The sequence below is a fragment of the Narcine bancroftii genome, chromosome 1 (genome assembly GCF_036971445.1).
Source record: "Narcine bancroftii isolate sNarBan1 chromosome 1, sNarBan1.hap1, whole genome shotgun sequence".
Classification (NCBI taxonomy): domain Eukaryota; kingdom Metazoa; phylum Chordata; class Chondrichthyes; order Torpediniformes; family Narcinidae; genus Narcine; species Narcine bancroftii.
In genome coordinates, this window is record NC_091469.1 from 381,882,631 (window position 1) to 381,897,090 (window position 14,460).

General features: G+C 41.4%; 1 protein-coding gene across 1 annotated transcript in view; it reads right to left on the reverse strand.

The window, feature by feature from the left end:
* Nucleotides 1–10,253: 10,253 nt before the first annotated feature.
* Nucleotides 10,254–14,460, reverse strand: part of rpp40 (ribonuclease P/MRP 40 subunit) — a 73,154-nt gene continuing 68,947 nt past the window's right edge. Inside the window, exon 8 of the mRNA XM_069913507.1 lies at nt 10,254–10,596. Coding sequence (XP_069769608.1) covers nt 10,398–10,596 — 199 coding nt within the window. The 3' untranslated portion in view covers nt 10,254–10,397. The remainder of the gene's footprint in view (nt 10,597–14,460) is intronic.

Sequence of the window (14,460 nt, forward strand, 5' to 3'; positions counted from 1 at the left end):
CTCCAGTACTTTGTTCAAGGAGATTACAAAGATCCCATGAAGTTATTTCAAGAAAATGGCTTAAAGTTATCTCTACCACCTTCATCAAAACAGATCAACTTTTTGTTTATCTTTTATTTGGTGTGACCTTGCGATATCAGTTGGCTGTCCCATGTGCCCAGTTAGCAGCTTACAAACCGTGAGGCATTTGTAAGTAAAGGTGATGATTAACTGCAGTCTTTCCTTTAGGGGAAAACTGAACCTAAAAGTTCAAGTTATGTGAACAAATCATTGAGAAAGGGTGGGACAGATTAAAGGAATAGTCAGCCTTATCCCTCCCTACACATCAATTTCCATGACTTTTATATGAGATGTGACAAACAATGTGACAAAAAGAATCAAAGTCCAATTTTACACAATGATATGAATTGGAGATCTGAAATTCAGGAAGGGAAAGTAGATGCTGTTTAGAATGTTATTAGAACCAAAGCTATCTCAGATGAGAATTTCAACAGTTTTAATCCCAAACCTAATCCCTGGACTGCGAAGTGATAAAGTGATGGCTCAAACAGGGATGAACATGAAATGCAGCTGAGTATATCAATTAGAACAATGACTGCTCCAAACGTACTCTGCAAATGCTAACAAGGACATGTAAAGGTGCCACAAAAATACAGTTGACTTTATCGTGTATCATCATAAACCCTTTGGCTTGTGATGAATGACTCGGAGAGATGAGATTTTGAACAATCCGCCAATTATTGATAATTTGTTTCTATCTCCCGTGATACCACAGATCAATCTGTGGTAGATCATTTAATAAAAGTAGTGTCTATATCCCATTCATCCACATCTTGTATACTAGCTTTATACATCTGAAATCCTGTGGGTTATTTTCATTCCTGCTTCAGATGGTACCATTCAGCATTGCATGATTTTGTTTTTGTATCAAATTTGCTCTTTTGTGTAGATCTGAAATAATATCAAGTCTGAGCTGCAGGTTGCTAATGTTGAAAGTTGAATCTGCATAATGTATTGAGTTCTGCCAAAATCAGGGTGTAACACTTGGTGTTGGTGCCAGTCAGTTCTCTGATTACAGTAGAAATAAATAATATTTTTCAAAATATGTTCAAATATTCCTCATAATAGCAAATGAAATGAATCTTCAAATAAGAGAAATGAGGTCTGCATTAATTTTAATGGAAACTGTGCAACAAGGTCACAACATATGGAGGTAAACGAAAACTACAGTTACTGGGGTCTATTGTGGTCCATAAAAGTGCTGGAGAAACTCGGCAGTTCACAGCTTTGGGCTTCAGCCCTTTGTCAGGAAAGTGAAAAACTAGTAGAGAGGGGAGAAAGAGGAAGAGGAGGAGCACAGGTTAACAGGTAAGAAGTAATTGGTGGATACAGGTGAGAAGATGGAAGCTGAGAAGTGATAGGGAAGAGGGCAGAAAGCTAAGGATAGCTCTCTTGAAAGGGAGGGAAGAGGGTGGGGAGCTAAAGGAAAGAGATGAGAGGGGGGTTAACAGTTGGTGACTGCATGATGGAATTTAAGATGCTGTACCTCCAATTTGCAGGTGACCTCAATTTGGCAGTACATGAGCCATAGACACATATTGGTTTGGCAATGGAGTGGAATTAAAATGGTTGGCCACTGGGAAGTCCTTGCTGCTGCAGTGGGCAGAGCGAAGACACTCAATGAAATGATTTTCCAGTCTGTGTACAGTCTACCCATTGTCAATAAACCTCACGTAGAGATATGTAGTTAAATATGAATTCTAAAAGCTTAAAATTCAAATATTAACTTTTACTCTTTCCATTTTTCCAGCTACTGCAGAATTTGCTTTTGTTTCAATGTAGCCTCCAATTGTTGCAGAAATGAGAATGGCTTGCAAGCCAACTTGTTCAATGCCTGGATGAAGCTTTGCTATCAATTTCTCCTAATCTTCCTCAAGATTCGGAAAGAAGGTGCCCAGGGAATGTTACACAAATTAACTTAGTTGATAGAAAAATAGAAACCAAATTTTCATAAGACAATCAAATTCATGAGTTTCAATGTAAATGGGATGGTAGAGGTAAAGAATTTTGGAAAACTAAAAAAAAATGTGGATATAGTGTTTCTACAGGAGACCCACCTCACAAATCAAGAACATAAAGTTAAAAAAGGGATGGGTGGGACTGGTGGTGACATCCTTCTTTAGCTCCAGAGTCAGGGGACAATAGACATTAGGTAATGGAGCAGGCCAATTGGTCTGTCGAGTTGGCACTGCCATTTTTCAGATCATGGTTGATCATTTTCACTATCAGTACCCATCCCCAGCCTTATCCCCATAACCCTCAACTCCCCTGCCTACAACAGCTCGATCAAACTCCCTTTTGAACATATCCTTGACCACCTTCTGGGGCAAAGTATTCCACAGATCCACACTTCTCTGGGTAAAAAAAATTCCTCCTAATCTCTGTCCTAAAGGGCCTTTCCTGTATTCTTAAATTATGTCCTCTAGTCCTAGTCTCTCCCAACATTGGCAGCATGTAATCTGATTTCACCCTGTCTAGCCCCCTGATAATATTATACACCTCAATCATGTCTCCCCTCATCCTTCTAAACTCCATCGCATACAAGCCCAATCTTTCTAAACTTTCAGTATATGTCAATCCTGCATCCCGGGAACTAACTTTGTAAACCTGCGCTGCACTCCCTCTATAGTGGGTATGTCCTTCCTCAAATTTAGGGACCAGAAATGGACGCAATATTCCAGGTAGTCTCACCAGGGCCCTGTACAAATGCAGGAGGGCATGTCTGCTCCTATACTCCAATCCCCTCTTTATGAAAGCCAACATAACATTTGCCCTCTTCACAGCTTGCTGAACCTACATGCTAGCTTTTAGTGACTGGTGTACGAGCATACCCAGATCCCTTTGCACTACACCACTCCCTAGCTTGACTCCATTTAAATAATATTCTGCTTTCTTATTACTGCCTCCAAAATGAATAACCTCACATTTTCTCACATTGAATTTCATCTTCCATTCGTCCACCAACTCCCCCAACCTGTCCAAGTCCCTCTGCATTTTCCTGACATCCTTCCTCACACTTGACACTGCCACCCAGTTTAATGTCATCTGCAAATTTTCTCATGTTGTTAATAATCCCTTCATCCAAATCATTTACATAAATAATAAACAACTGAGGACCCAACACCGAACATTGTGGTACCCCACTCATCACATCCTGCAATCCTGAAAATGACCTGTTTATCCCAACCCTTTGTTTCCTATTTCTTAACCAATTTTCTATCCATGTCAGCACCATACCCCCAATAACATGCTCCTTGATTTTGCCTACTAGTCTCCTGTGCGGTTCCTTATCAAAGGCTTTCTGGAAGTCCAAGTACACCACACCCACTGGCCCTCTTTGTCACATCTTCAAAAAATTCCAGAAGGTTAGTCAAGCATGACTGTCCCTTAAGGAATCCATGCTGACTAGCACTGATAGTATTATTTCTGCCTAAGTGTCCTACTATTTCTCCTTTTATGATAGATTCCAATATCTTCCCTACCACTGATGTCAGGCTGACCGGTCTATAATTTCCTGTATTCTCTCTCCCTCCCATCTTAAAAAGCAGCATTACATCAGCCACTCTCCAATCCACAGGCACCTCCCCCGAATCTACAGAACTTTGGAAAATGTCGACTAGTGCCTCCACAATTTCCAGAGAAACCTCTCTAAGCACCCTGGGATGCAGCCCATCAGGCCCTGGGGACTTATCACCCCTCAGTCCTAACAATTTACCCACAACCACCTGCTTCTGGATCTGAATATTTTCTTAGGAAATTTCACCAAGTCCCTTGAGCTCTACCCACTATCTGACCATAACCTGTATCCTCCTTGGTGAAGACAGATGCAAAGTATCTGTTAAATTCTTCAGCCATCTCCTCGTTTCCAGTAATAATTTCAAGGGCCCAATTTGGTTCTAACTAATTTCTTCCTCTTTACATAACTAAAGAAGCTTTTGTTATCCCCTTTTATATTACTTGCCAATTTATTCTCGTACTTCATTTTTCTCTCTCGTATGTCTTTCTTAGTTTACCTCTGTTGTTTTTTGAAGATTTCCCAATCCCCTAACCTCCCACTCTGCTTTGCTATCTTATACTTACTCCATTTGGACTTGATTTCATTTGTCAGCCACGGCTGCCATTTACTCTCCTTAGAGCCTTCCCTCCTCTTTGGAATGAAATTTGTCCTGAATCCTGTAAAAACAAATGTTTTTTGAGGAGGTTACTAACAAGGCTGATGAAGGGAAGGCGGTGGATGTTGTCTATTGGACTTTAGTAAGGATTTTGATAAAGTTCCCCATAAGAGGTTAGTAAGGAAGGTATTAATGATGATGAAGTAGTGAAATGGTTTCAGCAATGGTTGGATGGGAGATGCCAGAGAGTAGAGGTGGAAAATTCTTTGTCGACTTGGAGACCAGTGATGAATGGAGTGCCTCAGGGATCGGTACTGGGTCCACTGCTGTTTGTCAAATACATTAACAATCGAGATGATAGGGTGGCAAATTGGATTAGTAAATTTGCAGATGATACAAAAGGTTGGCGGTGTTTTGGACAACAAGGAAGATTATCAAAGCTTACAGGGTGATATAGGACAGTTAGAAGAGTGGGCTGAAAGATAGCAGATGGCAGTAAATGTGAAGTGCTACATTTTGGTAGGACTAATCAAAATAGGACATACACTAAATGGTAGACAATTGAGGAGTGCAGAAGAACAAAGGGATTAGGAGTCGTACATAATTCTCTGAAAGTTGAATCACGTGGGTAGGGTGGTGAAGGCATTTAGTATGTTGGCTTTCATAAATCAGATTATACAACACAGGATATTATGTTGAAATTGTATAAGGCATTGGTGAGGCCAAATTTGGAATATTGTGTGCAGTTTTGGTCGCCAAATTACAAGAAGGATATAAACAGTATAGAGAGAGTGCAGAGGAGGTTTACAAGACTGTTGCCATGGTTTTAGTTACAGGGAAAGATTGAGCAGGCTGGGACTTTATTCCCCAGAGCGTAGAAGGTTGAGGGGTGATTTGATAGAGGTATTCAAAATTATAAGGGGACAGATAGTCAATGTGGATAGGTTTTTTTCACTGAGAGTGGGAGAGATTCAAACAAGAAGGCATGGACTGAGAGTAAAAAAGGAAAAGTTTAACGGAAACATAAGGCAAACTTTCTTCATGCAGAGGGTGGTGGGGGTATGGAATGAACTTCCAGCAGTGGTGGTAGAAGTGAGATCGATGTTAATATTCAAGGATAGGTTGGATGGGTATATGGACGGGAGAGGAGTGGAGGGTTATGGGCCAAATGTGGGTCAGTGGGACTAGTGGGAGAAGATGTTCGGCACAGACTAGAAGGGCCAAATTGACCTGTTTCTGTGCTGTGTGGTTATATGGAATGGGACTTTTTATTTAAAGTACTGGAGAGATTTGGATTGGGATAAAGATACTATACTATAATGAATGAGCAAATGTCTTCAGTGTTCCTGTTGGGCAGGTCCAGTAGGCAGGCGTGCCTGCTGTCCCCATCGTTTTTTTTATATCGGCTATTGAACCGCTGGCAGTAACCATTTGGTGGGATCCAGATATAAAGGGGTTCAGAGTGGGTCAGGAGGAACATAAAATCAATTTATTAGCTGATGATGTTAGTGTATTTGACGGACATGGTTTGGGGGAGGGGGGGGGGTGAGGGAGGAGTGTTGTTGGCCAGGCTGAGGACCACACTGGATTATGGAAAGATCTCAGGATACAAGGTAAATCGGGTCAAGACCCAAATCATGCCTTTGACAAAGGGGGAACTACAGACAGTATCAACAAGGGAGCCAATTTAAATGGCCGCAAGAGGGCATTAAATATTTGGGGATAAAAGTGGATAAGGATTTATGTAATTTATATAAGGAAAATTATCTCCCTTTGCTCTGGAAGATTGAGGAGGACCTTGGTACATGGAAAACCCTGCCCATAACTTTGGTGGGCAGGGTCAACTGTATTAAAATGAAAGTGATGCCAAAACTACAATATCTATTTCAGTCCTTGTCCATCCCATTACCCCAGAGCTTTTTTAAGACACTCAGGTGTGTAGCCATCAAGAACCACAGCCGCTATCTTGTCCCAGCCTCCAAATTACAATTTTAACCCTTACAAATTAACAAAGACTTTCAAACAAGCTACTTCAATAGAATACAAAAAAATAACAGTGAACAGTAAGTTTATAGAGTGAAACCAGTCCGTAGGTTCAGTAAGACAGGATAGCAATGTCCATATCAGCATAAGGTGACTCCTGGCTCAGCAGTTGCTGTTCCCCCTTCCAGAGGCTGGTGCAATCTTCTGCTATGCTGCTGTCTGAGATTTCCAACTGCTACCGGGCCGCAGATGGTACCAAAAGTCCTCTAGCTTATTTTTCATGGTAACTCCCTCAATCCACAGTTGCTCAGAGCCTTGGGCCCCAGCACCAACTGCCGCTATGTCCCGCACTCCCACCATGGGTGGCCCACCACTCCAGACTCTCGTACTTCCTCAACTCTTCACCGCCGCCAGTGACGCAGAGAGCCATCACAGACGCATCCCACCTTGAGGCTGCTAGCCGCTGCCCTGCTGATTCCAGCCTTGATGTACCAGCCTCCACCACCGAATCCACTCACCACAGTCATCCCCACCAGGCCGCAATGAGCTCTCTGCCACCAGCACCATCCACGGGTCAGACCTCGGTGACCTTCAAGAGGTCTGCTTCCTTCGTGATGTCTCCACCATTGCCTTTCCCGTTCCCTGTCGTTCCAGGTTCATCCTCGATCTATTTCAATGTTCCTTCACGGCACCTATTTAGGTAAATATAACACCCATGTCCAGAGTGGCTGCTGCGAGTTACAGTCGCACTGCCATCTTCCTTCCGATGGATGAGTTTGAAATGGATAGGGTAAGGACGTGGGAGAAGATAGATATCTTAAGAAAACATCAGCAGGAGGAAAACAGTTAAAAATGTGGGGGTGAAGGAGGGGAGAGATATGGTGGAGTTCCTGTAAAAGTGGATCCCAGATATACTGGGGAGAGAACAAATTGGAAATAATCTAAGAATAGAATGGGCCTACCGGTCTCTCACTGCGCACCCCCCCCCCCCCCCCCGACCCTGCCGGGGACCAAATCAACAGCCACGCTTGATCCTTTGATACCAGGATAGAGAGGATCTTATGGGTGGCAGCGGTGGGTGTGAAGGTTGGGGGGGGGGGGTGTGTGGTCCAGTGGAATATGCGAGGGAGAAGGGGGAGTTCCTATTCTACCTGGACATAAGCGTGGAGCAAGAGGGAATTTGACCCGGTTAAAAAGGGCCTTAAACAACAAGAAATGGAGTTCACCCGGCAACGCTAAAGATAGTAAGGGTGGGAGGTGAAAGAAAGTTTTTTAAGCATTCAAGGGAGGCAATGGTCTTTGTAAGAACTCAGCCACCGCTTCGGGATTAAATATAAATAAGGTGGAAAGAGGAAATCGGGAAAGAAGGACTGTAATTGTGAGGAATTCGAGGGAGGGATGAGTTTTATTCATAATGTTAATGTTTAAAGATAATAGATATAAGAAGGAATACAGGGAGCTCAAGGAATGGGGGGGGGGAGATACAAGTGGAGGATGGGTGCATTGGGCACACTTGGTTATTGGTGCCAGGTGAGGGGTAAAGATAAACTGGGAGGGGGAATTTATGGGGTGTTTTTTGTTTGTAATAGAGGCAATTTAATTGACAGTACTTTCAGATGTACAAGGGTGGGGGGATAAATATAGACTTAAAAAAAATTATAATGTTTGTTTGACGAGTCTATTAAAATAAAATATTCAAAAAAGAATGCTGTTGGGAAATAATTCTGGCCACATCCAATCTATGCTCTAATAATTTTATAAACTCCTATAACTCAATCTCCTTTCTCCCATGACAAAGATGGAGACCTTCCAATTTTTCAAACTCTCCAGTCCCAGCAATGTCCTTGTGAATCTTTTTTGTGCCCACTCTAGTTTAATCACATCCTTTCTATGGTGCAGTAACTAGAACGAACTACATGCACTAAACCAAGTGTGGCCTGACCAATGAAAGGAAACACAATGTTTGCCTTCCTCATCAACTTGGCAACCTGTGGCCACTTTCAGGGAACTATCTACTTGTATCCCTTCTCTGGGATACAAGTAGATCATTGATGAAGTAGAAATAAAGTTCATAACACACACTAAAGCCATACCATTCACTGTTTATGCCAGGGGATGCCACCTTTTAATTTAGACATACAGCACAGTAACAGGCCATTTTGGCCCACAAGTCTGTGCCGCCCAATTAAAATGAACCTAAATGGTTAAAATGGTCTCTTACTGTGCTGTATGTTTAAAATAAAAATTAAAAGGTTGGCCTCCCCAAGTTTATGTCCTACCCTGGTGCAACTTACAAAAATGTATTGCCCTAGCAAACTCCTCGCTTGCTTTCTGCAACATTCTGGGAAATAGCTGATCTGAGATTTATCCACCTTTATGCATTTCAAGACCTTCAAAACCTCCTCCTTTATGATGTTAGTATGCTCCAGGATATCACTGTTCCTTCTCTTGAACTCAATTCTATCAGTGCCATTCTCCTTCATAAATACAAATGAGAAATAAAACCTTACCCATGTTCCATGGATCCACACATAGATGACCACAGTTCTCCTTATAGGACCTGCTCTCCCTAGCAACCCTTTTGCTTTTGATATACTCAGATTATTTTAAGATTGTCCTTTATCTTGACTGCCAGGGATATCTTGTGTCTCCTTTTGCTTGCCTAATTTTCTCCTTTGGTGGACAACATCGCTTGTACTCCAAGGGACATGTGGCTCTTGCTTTTTCCTGACCAGACTCTCAACATCCATCACTGGCCAAAGTTCCCTAATCCTGCAAGCCTTGCCTCTCAATCTAACAGAAACAACCTGGCCCTGAACTATTCCCATCTCTTTAGAGACTCCCACATACTAGGCAACTCTTTATCTGCAGTCGCTCCCAAGCAACTTTTGAGAGTTCCTGTATGAAATTAGCCTTCCCCAGTTTAGAACTTTAGGATCAGTCCTATTTTTGTCCATGTCCACCCAAGTACTTCCCATTAACACATCTATCCCCAGCCTCTTTTCCTTTCTCCAGTAAGTGCCATCTACATAAAGCTTCCTGAATACAACAAATTCTATCCCATCTCATCATGGCAACTCATTGGTGATCAAACTGAATGCCATTTGGCACACTGCTCAACCAACCCTTTGAAAAGCTATCCAATTTGCACCAACCTAGCTCTGCAAAGTGCATTTTTCACCTTGATATCTTCCTCCTTTTGAGAGTTGCTATCAAATCATCTGGATCAAAACAACTGTACAGTTTTAAAAATTCTCCTTCGGTAACTTATAGGATTTAATCTGGCCATGTCTGAATCTGTGCCAATAATTGTCAGTGCTCTTTCCCCAGTAATCTGCACATATTCACTTTTGTGCTTATCCAATTTCCTTTGAAAGGAAATGGGATTCTTGTTCCACTAGCCCTATATAGGCTGTGAATTCTACATCATTATTACTCCAACTTTTCCTTTGTCAGAAAACATTCTATACCTGTGCCCCTGCTCCTTAAACAACTGCTAATATTTACCCATCAAAACCAGGCATCAACACTTCTATTAAATCCCCTCTTAACCGTAGAGTTTTCAACTCCATCTTCCTCAACCTGACCAAGCATCCAACAACTTTGGAAAAACAAAAGTAATAGAAAAAGCTGTGAGTTACTTGATCATTATGGTGCTAAATGAATTTTCTGCAGACTGCAATCTAGGTTTCCTTCCGCATGTTTGAATAAAACATCAGCAAGAAGGACAAAATCAACTCCAGGTATCTCCTTAACACAAGTTCACCCTGTATCACTCCATCAAGCAGCAAGTCTCCAAAGTATATGCTTCAAACACCAGGATAAGTAGATTGATGTCAAGAAGACCTTTACCATGTTGGCTTTAGAATCAGTGCACAAATCTACCATGCATCAAACTAGTTCTGCTCATTGAGACTAAATGTAGATCCACCTTTTTGAAATTTTCTTCACATCTAAATATTTTGCCAAATACCCATCAAGCATGAATAGCTTCCCCAAAATGAATTGAAAGATTCACGAGCAAGCTGTCTTGTGAAACCTAGATGTAAAAGGAGAGGACCATTTAAAAATTATGAAAAAAAATCAAATGCTTCAGAATAGCAGTTAACACAATGTATGCTTTTAATTTTTTTTTCAGTTAAAACATGGTATAAATCATTCCTTAATAAATGTCCAGTACTGTAACTCTTCAATTCTTCAAAGGCTGAACTTTTAATCAGGAAGTTGATGGCACTTACAATGCTATGGTGGACAGTCACTCTGAGTTCCCACTGCCATTTGCAACCAGTAATCCTGGTTCCTGAACACAAGAAAATTATAGAGGTTCTCTCCTCCTTTATGGTACCCATGTTCACTCTGTCCCCAGGATACCGGGCTGTCTGCAAAGCCATGAACTGTCATACTAACCCATGGAGCCAACTTCAGTTCCTCAAAATACAACCTGTGAGAGAGGTGAAAAATCATTGGTGTTAGAGACCATTAACAATGAAACAGTTAAGGCAAGAGGAACCATAATTACAACAAGTACAGATTCTACTGAACATAACTAACCTTACATTTGATATATTTAGTGGTAGTGGACTTGGATAAAACTCAAAGGCACATGCTCAAATCCCACAATAGCTGGGGAATTTAAATTCATTTAATTAACTAAGAATGAATAAAACTACCTCATAATGCTGACCCAGAAATTGCTTGATTCTTACAATAAATGTATGGTTTTTCATTTATAATAGGGCTGGCCTATAACCAAAGTAATTTGGTTCTAGCCATAATAGTTAAGAGGTAGTTTCTTTCAATGAACCATGATCTTGCAAGCATTGGCTCATCCTGCAAATTAATTAAAATGTAGAGGAGATCTGGCAACTGATCTCATGCCCGTTTAGTTATTTACTTCTGAAAAGTAAAGCTGATATAGTCCTATATGAATTTCCAGAAGACAAAGTTCTAAAACGGTGGATAGCAAAACAGAGGCTCAGAGAAAACAGTCTGTGAAATTAAAAATAAGGCTCAAGGCTTGAAAACGGTAATGGTCAAGTAATTTATCTCATTGTAAGATAGTTGACTGTTCCTTGGTGTCATTACTGAGGCTACCTCTTTTGATATATTTTAATGACTTGCCTATGGGTGCACAAGGTAGAATTTCAAAATCTGCAGCTGACAGAAAACATGGAAAGTGTGATGAGCCTTGTAAAGTAATGGACTCCAAGAGGACATCAGCTGCTCTAATGAGAAAACAAGTGGCAGATGATACAGAGAAGAGTGATGAATTTTGTCAGGTAAAGAGAGGCCACACGAGGTGAAGAACACCGTTCTAAACTCTGCAGGAGCTGAAAGCCCTGGGTGTAGAGATGCATAAAATCATTTGAGAGAAGTGATGAGATCCTGATATTCATAAACAATGCCGTAGAATAGAAATGCAGACAAGTTATAATGAATCGCTAAGGAACATTCTGTTACCACGAGGAGTATTTTGATTGATTCTAGTCACAATTTAGAAAGGATGTGAATGTCCTTGGGAGGTTGCAGAATTTATTTTACTGGAACCATCTGAGGGACGTGGGATTTCAACTTGTAAGGGTAATTGGGAGAAGCTGGGACTGTTCTCAGACTAAAGGTGGAAAGGAGTCTCTTGTACAATATCATCATAATGTGGTCTCTCTCGATCTCTCTGCCTTACAGAAACCAAAAGCAAATTGGTGATCTTGGTTTGGCTGGGAGTCGGAGGAGGAGCTTGGAGAGAGTTGGGCTGTGAGTCAGAGGAGGAGGAGCTTGCTGAAAGTGAGGAGAAGGTAAGCTATTAAAGTCGGGGGCTTACTGGGGCTTGGGCCTACTTGGTTCGGCTGGGAGTCGGAGGAGGAGCTTGGAGAGAGTAAGGCTGTGAGTCAGAGGAGGAGGAGCTTGCTGAAAGTGAGGAGAAGGTAAGCTATTAAAGTCGGGGGCTTACCGGGGATTCGGCCTACTTGGTTCGGCTGGGAGTCGGAGGAGGTGATGAAAAGAATGTAAGGATAAGGAAAATGAACGTGTGGCTGAGGTGCTGGTGTACAGGGCAAGGATTTGGCTTCTTGGATCATTGGAATCTCTTTTGGGGAAGGCTTGATCTTTTCAAGAGGGACGGGTTGCACCTAAATCCAAAAGGTGTCAACATTTTGGCAAGTATGTTTGGTACAGCAGTGGGGCAAGGTTTAAACTAATTTGGCAGGGGTATGGGAACCAGAGTGATAGGGAAAAGGGTAGGAAAAGTAAAATAGGAAAAGTAATGTTGGGAGGAGAAAGTAAAAAATCAAATGGAGCAGTGAGTTTTCAGGTCAATGATAGTGTTAAGAAAATTACAAAGAGAAATAGTGGGCAGAAAAATCAAAAGAAAAGGTTACAGAAGTCACTAGATATTAAAAGGACAAAGAACATAAGGGCACTTTATCTGAATGCCCGCAGTATTAGAAACAAGGTTAGTGAACTTGAGGCGTAAATCGGTACCCATGCCTATGATTTGATAGCCATCACGGAAACATGGCTACAAGGTGACCCTAAATGGGAATTAAACTTTCAAGGGTATCAGGTGGTGCAAAGAGATAGACAGGATGATAAGGGAGGTGGAGTTGCACTCTTAATCAAAGATGAGCTCCTGGCAGTAGTGAAGGATGATATAAGATCTAAAGAGCATAATGTTGAGTTCATTTGGGTAGAGATAAAGAATTACAAAGGGAAAAAATTATTGGTGGGTGTTATCTATCGCCCACCAAATAACGTTTAGTGGCACAGGAAATAAATAGAGATAAGTGAGGCATGTAATAATGATACAGCAGTAGTCATGGGGGACTTTAACTTCCACATAGATTGGGAAAATCAAGTTGGTCGTGGGAGTCTGGAAGAGGACTCCATAGAATGCATCCGTGATAGCTTTCTTGAGCAGCATGTTAAGGAACCAACAAGAGAAAATGCTCTCCTATATCTAGTGTCGTGCAATGAAATAGGTAGAGTAAATGATGTAATAGTCAGAGACCATCTGGGAAATAGCGATCATAGTATGATTGAATTTCTCATTCAGATGGAAGGGGAAATAGTTAGATCTAAAACTAATATATTATGCTTAAACAGGGGTGACTACCATAGGATGAGGGAGGAATTGGGCAGAGTGGACTGGGAGCACAGGCTAATTGATGAAACAGTTGAGGAACAGTGGAAGATTTTCAAAGAAATATTTTGTAATGCTCAAAACTATATTCTGGTCAGGAAAAAGGGCAGCAAGGGAGGGAAAAATCAACCGTGATTAACAAAGGAAATAAAGGAGAGTATAAAATTGAAGGCGCAGGTGTACAAAGCTGCAAAGAGCAGAGGGAAACTGGAAGATTGGGATAACTTTAAGAGACAAGGGGTTACAAAGCGTGTAATAAGAAATGGGAAAAAGGATTATGAAAGTAAATTGGCACAAAATATAAAAACAGAAAGCAAAAAATTTTATAAATATATAAAACGGAAGAGGGTGGCCAGAGTTAACATAGGACCCTTGGAGGATGAGAAAGGAAAACTGGTAGCAAAACATGAGAAAATGGCCGAGGCATTGAACAAATATTTTGTGTCAGTCTTCACGGTGGAAGACACGTCCAGCATGCCCAAGAGCGGAGTTAAGGATGCGAATGTTAGGGAGGGCCTTGATAAAATAGTTGTTACAAAGGAAATAGTGATGGAGAAACTAATGGGACTAAAGCCAGACAAATCACCTGGTCTTGATGATATGCATCCAAGGGTTCTGAAGGAAATGGCAGAAGTTATAGTTGATGCATTGGTGGTCATATACCAAAATTCCTTGGATTCTGGGCAGGTCCCAGCAGACTGGAAGACAGCAAATGTCACACCACTTTTTAAGAAGGGATGTAGGCAGAAGACTGGAAATTATCGGCCAATTAGCTTGACGTCTGTAGTTGGAAAAATGCTTGAAGCAGTCATTAAAGATGAAATAGTGAAAATTTTGGAACGTAAGGGTTCAATCAGGCAGTCGCAGCATAGTTTTAGAAAGGGAAGATCTTGCTTGACAAACTTGTTAGGATTCTTTGAAGATATAATGGGTGCGGTGGATAAAGGGGAACAGGTTGATGTTGTATATTTGGATTTCCAGAAAGTTTTTGAGAAGGTGCTGCACAAGAGAGGTCCATTTTGAAATAAAGATCACTATTACCTTATTTCTCTTTGGCTTGGCTTCGCGGACGAAGATTTATGGAGGGGGTAAAAAGTCCACGTCAGCTGCAGGCTCGTTTGTGGCTGACAAGTCCGATGCGGGACAGGCAGACACGATTACAGCGGTTGC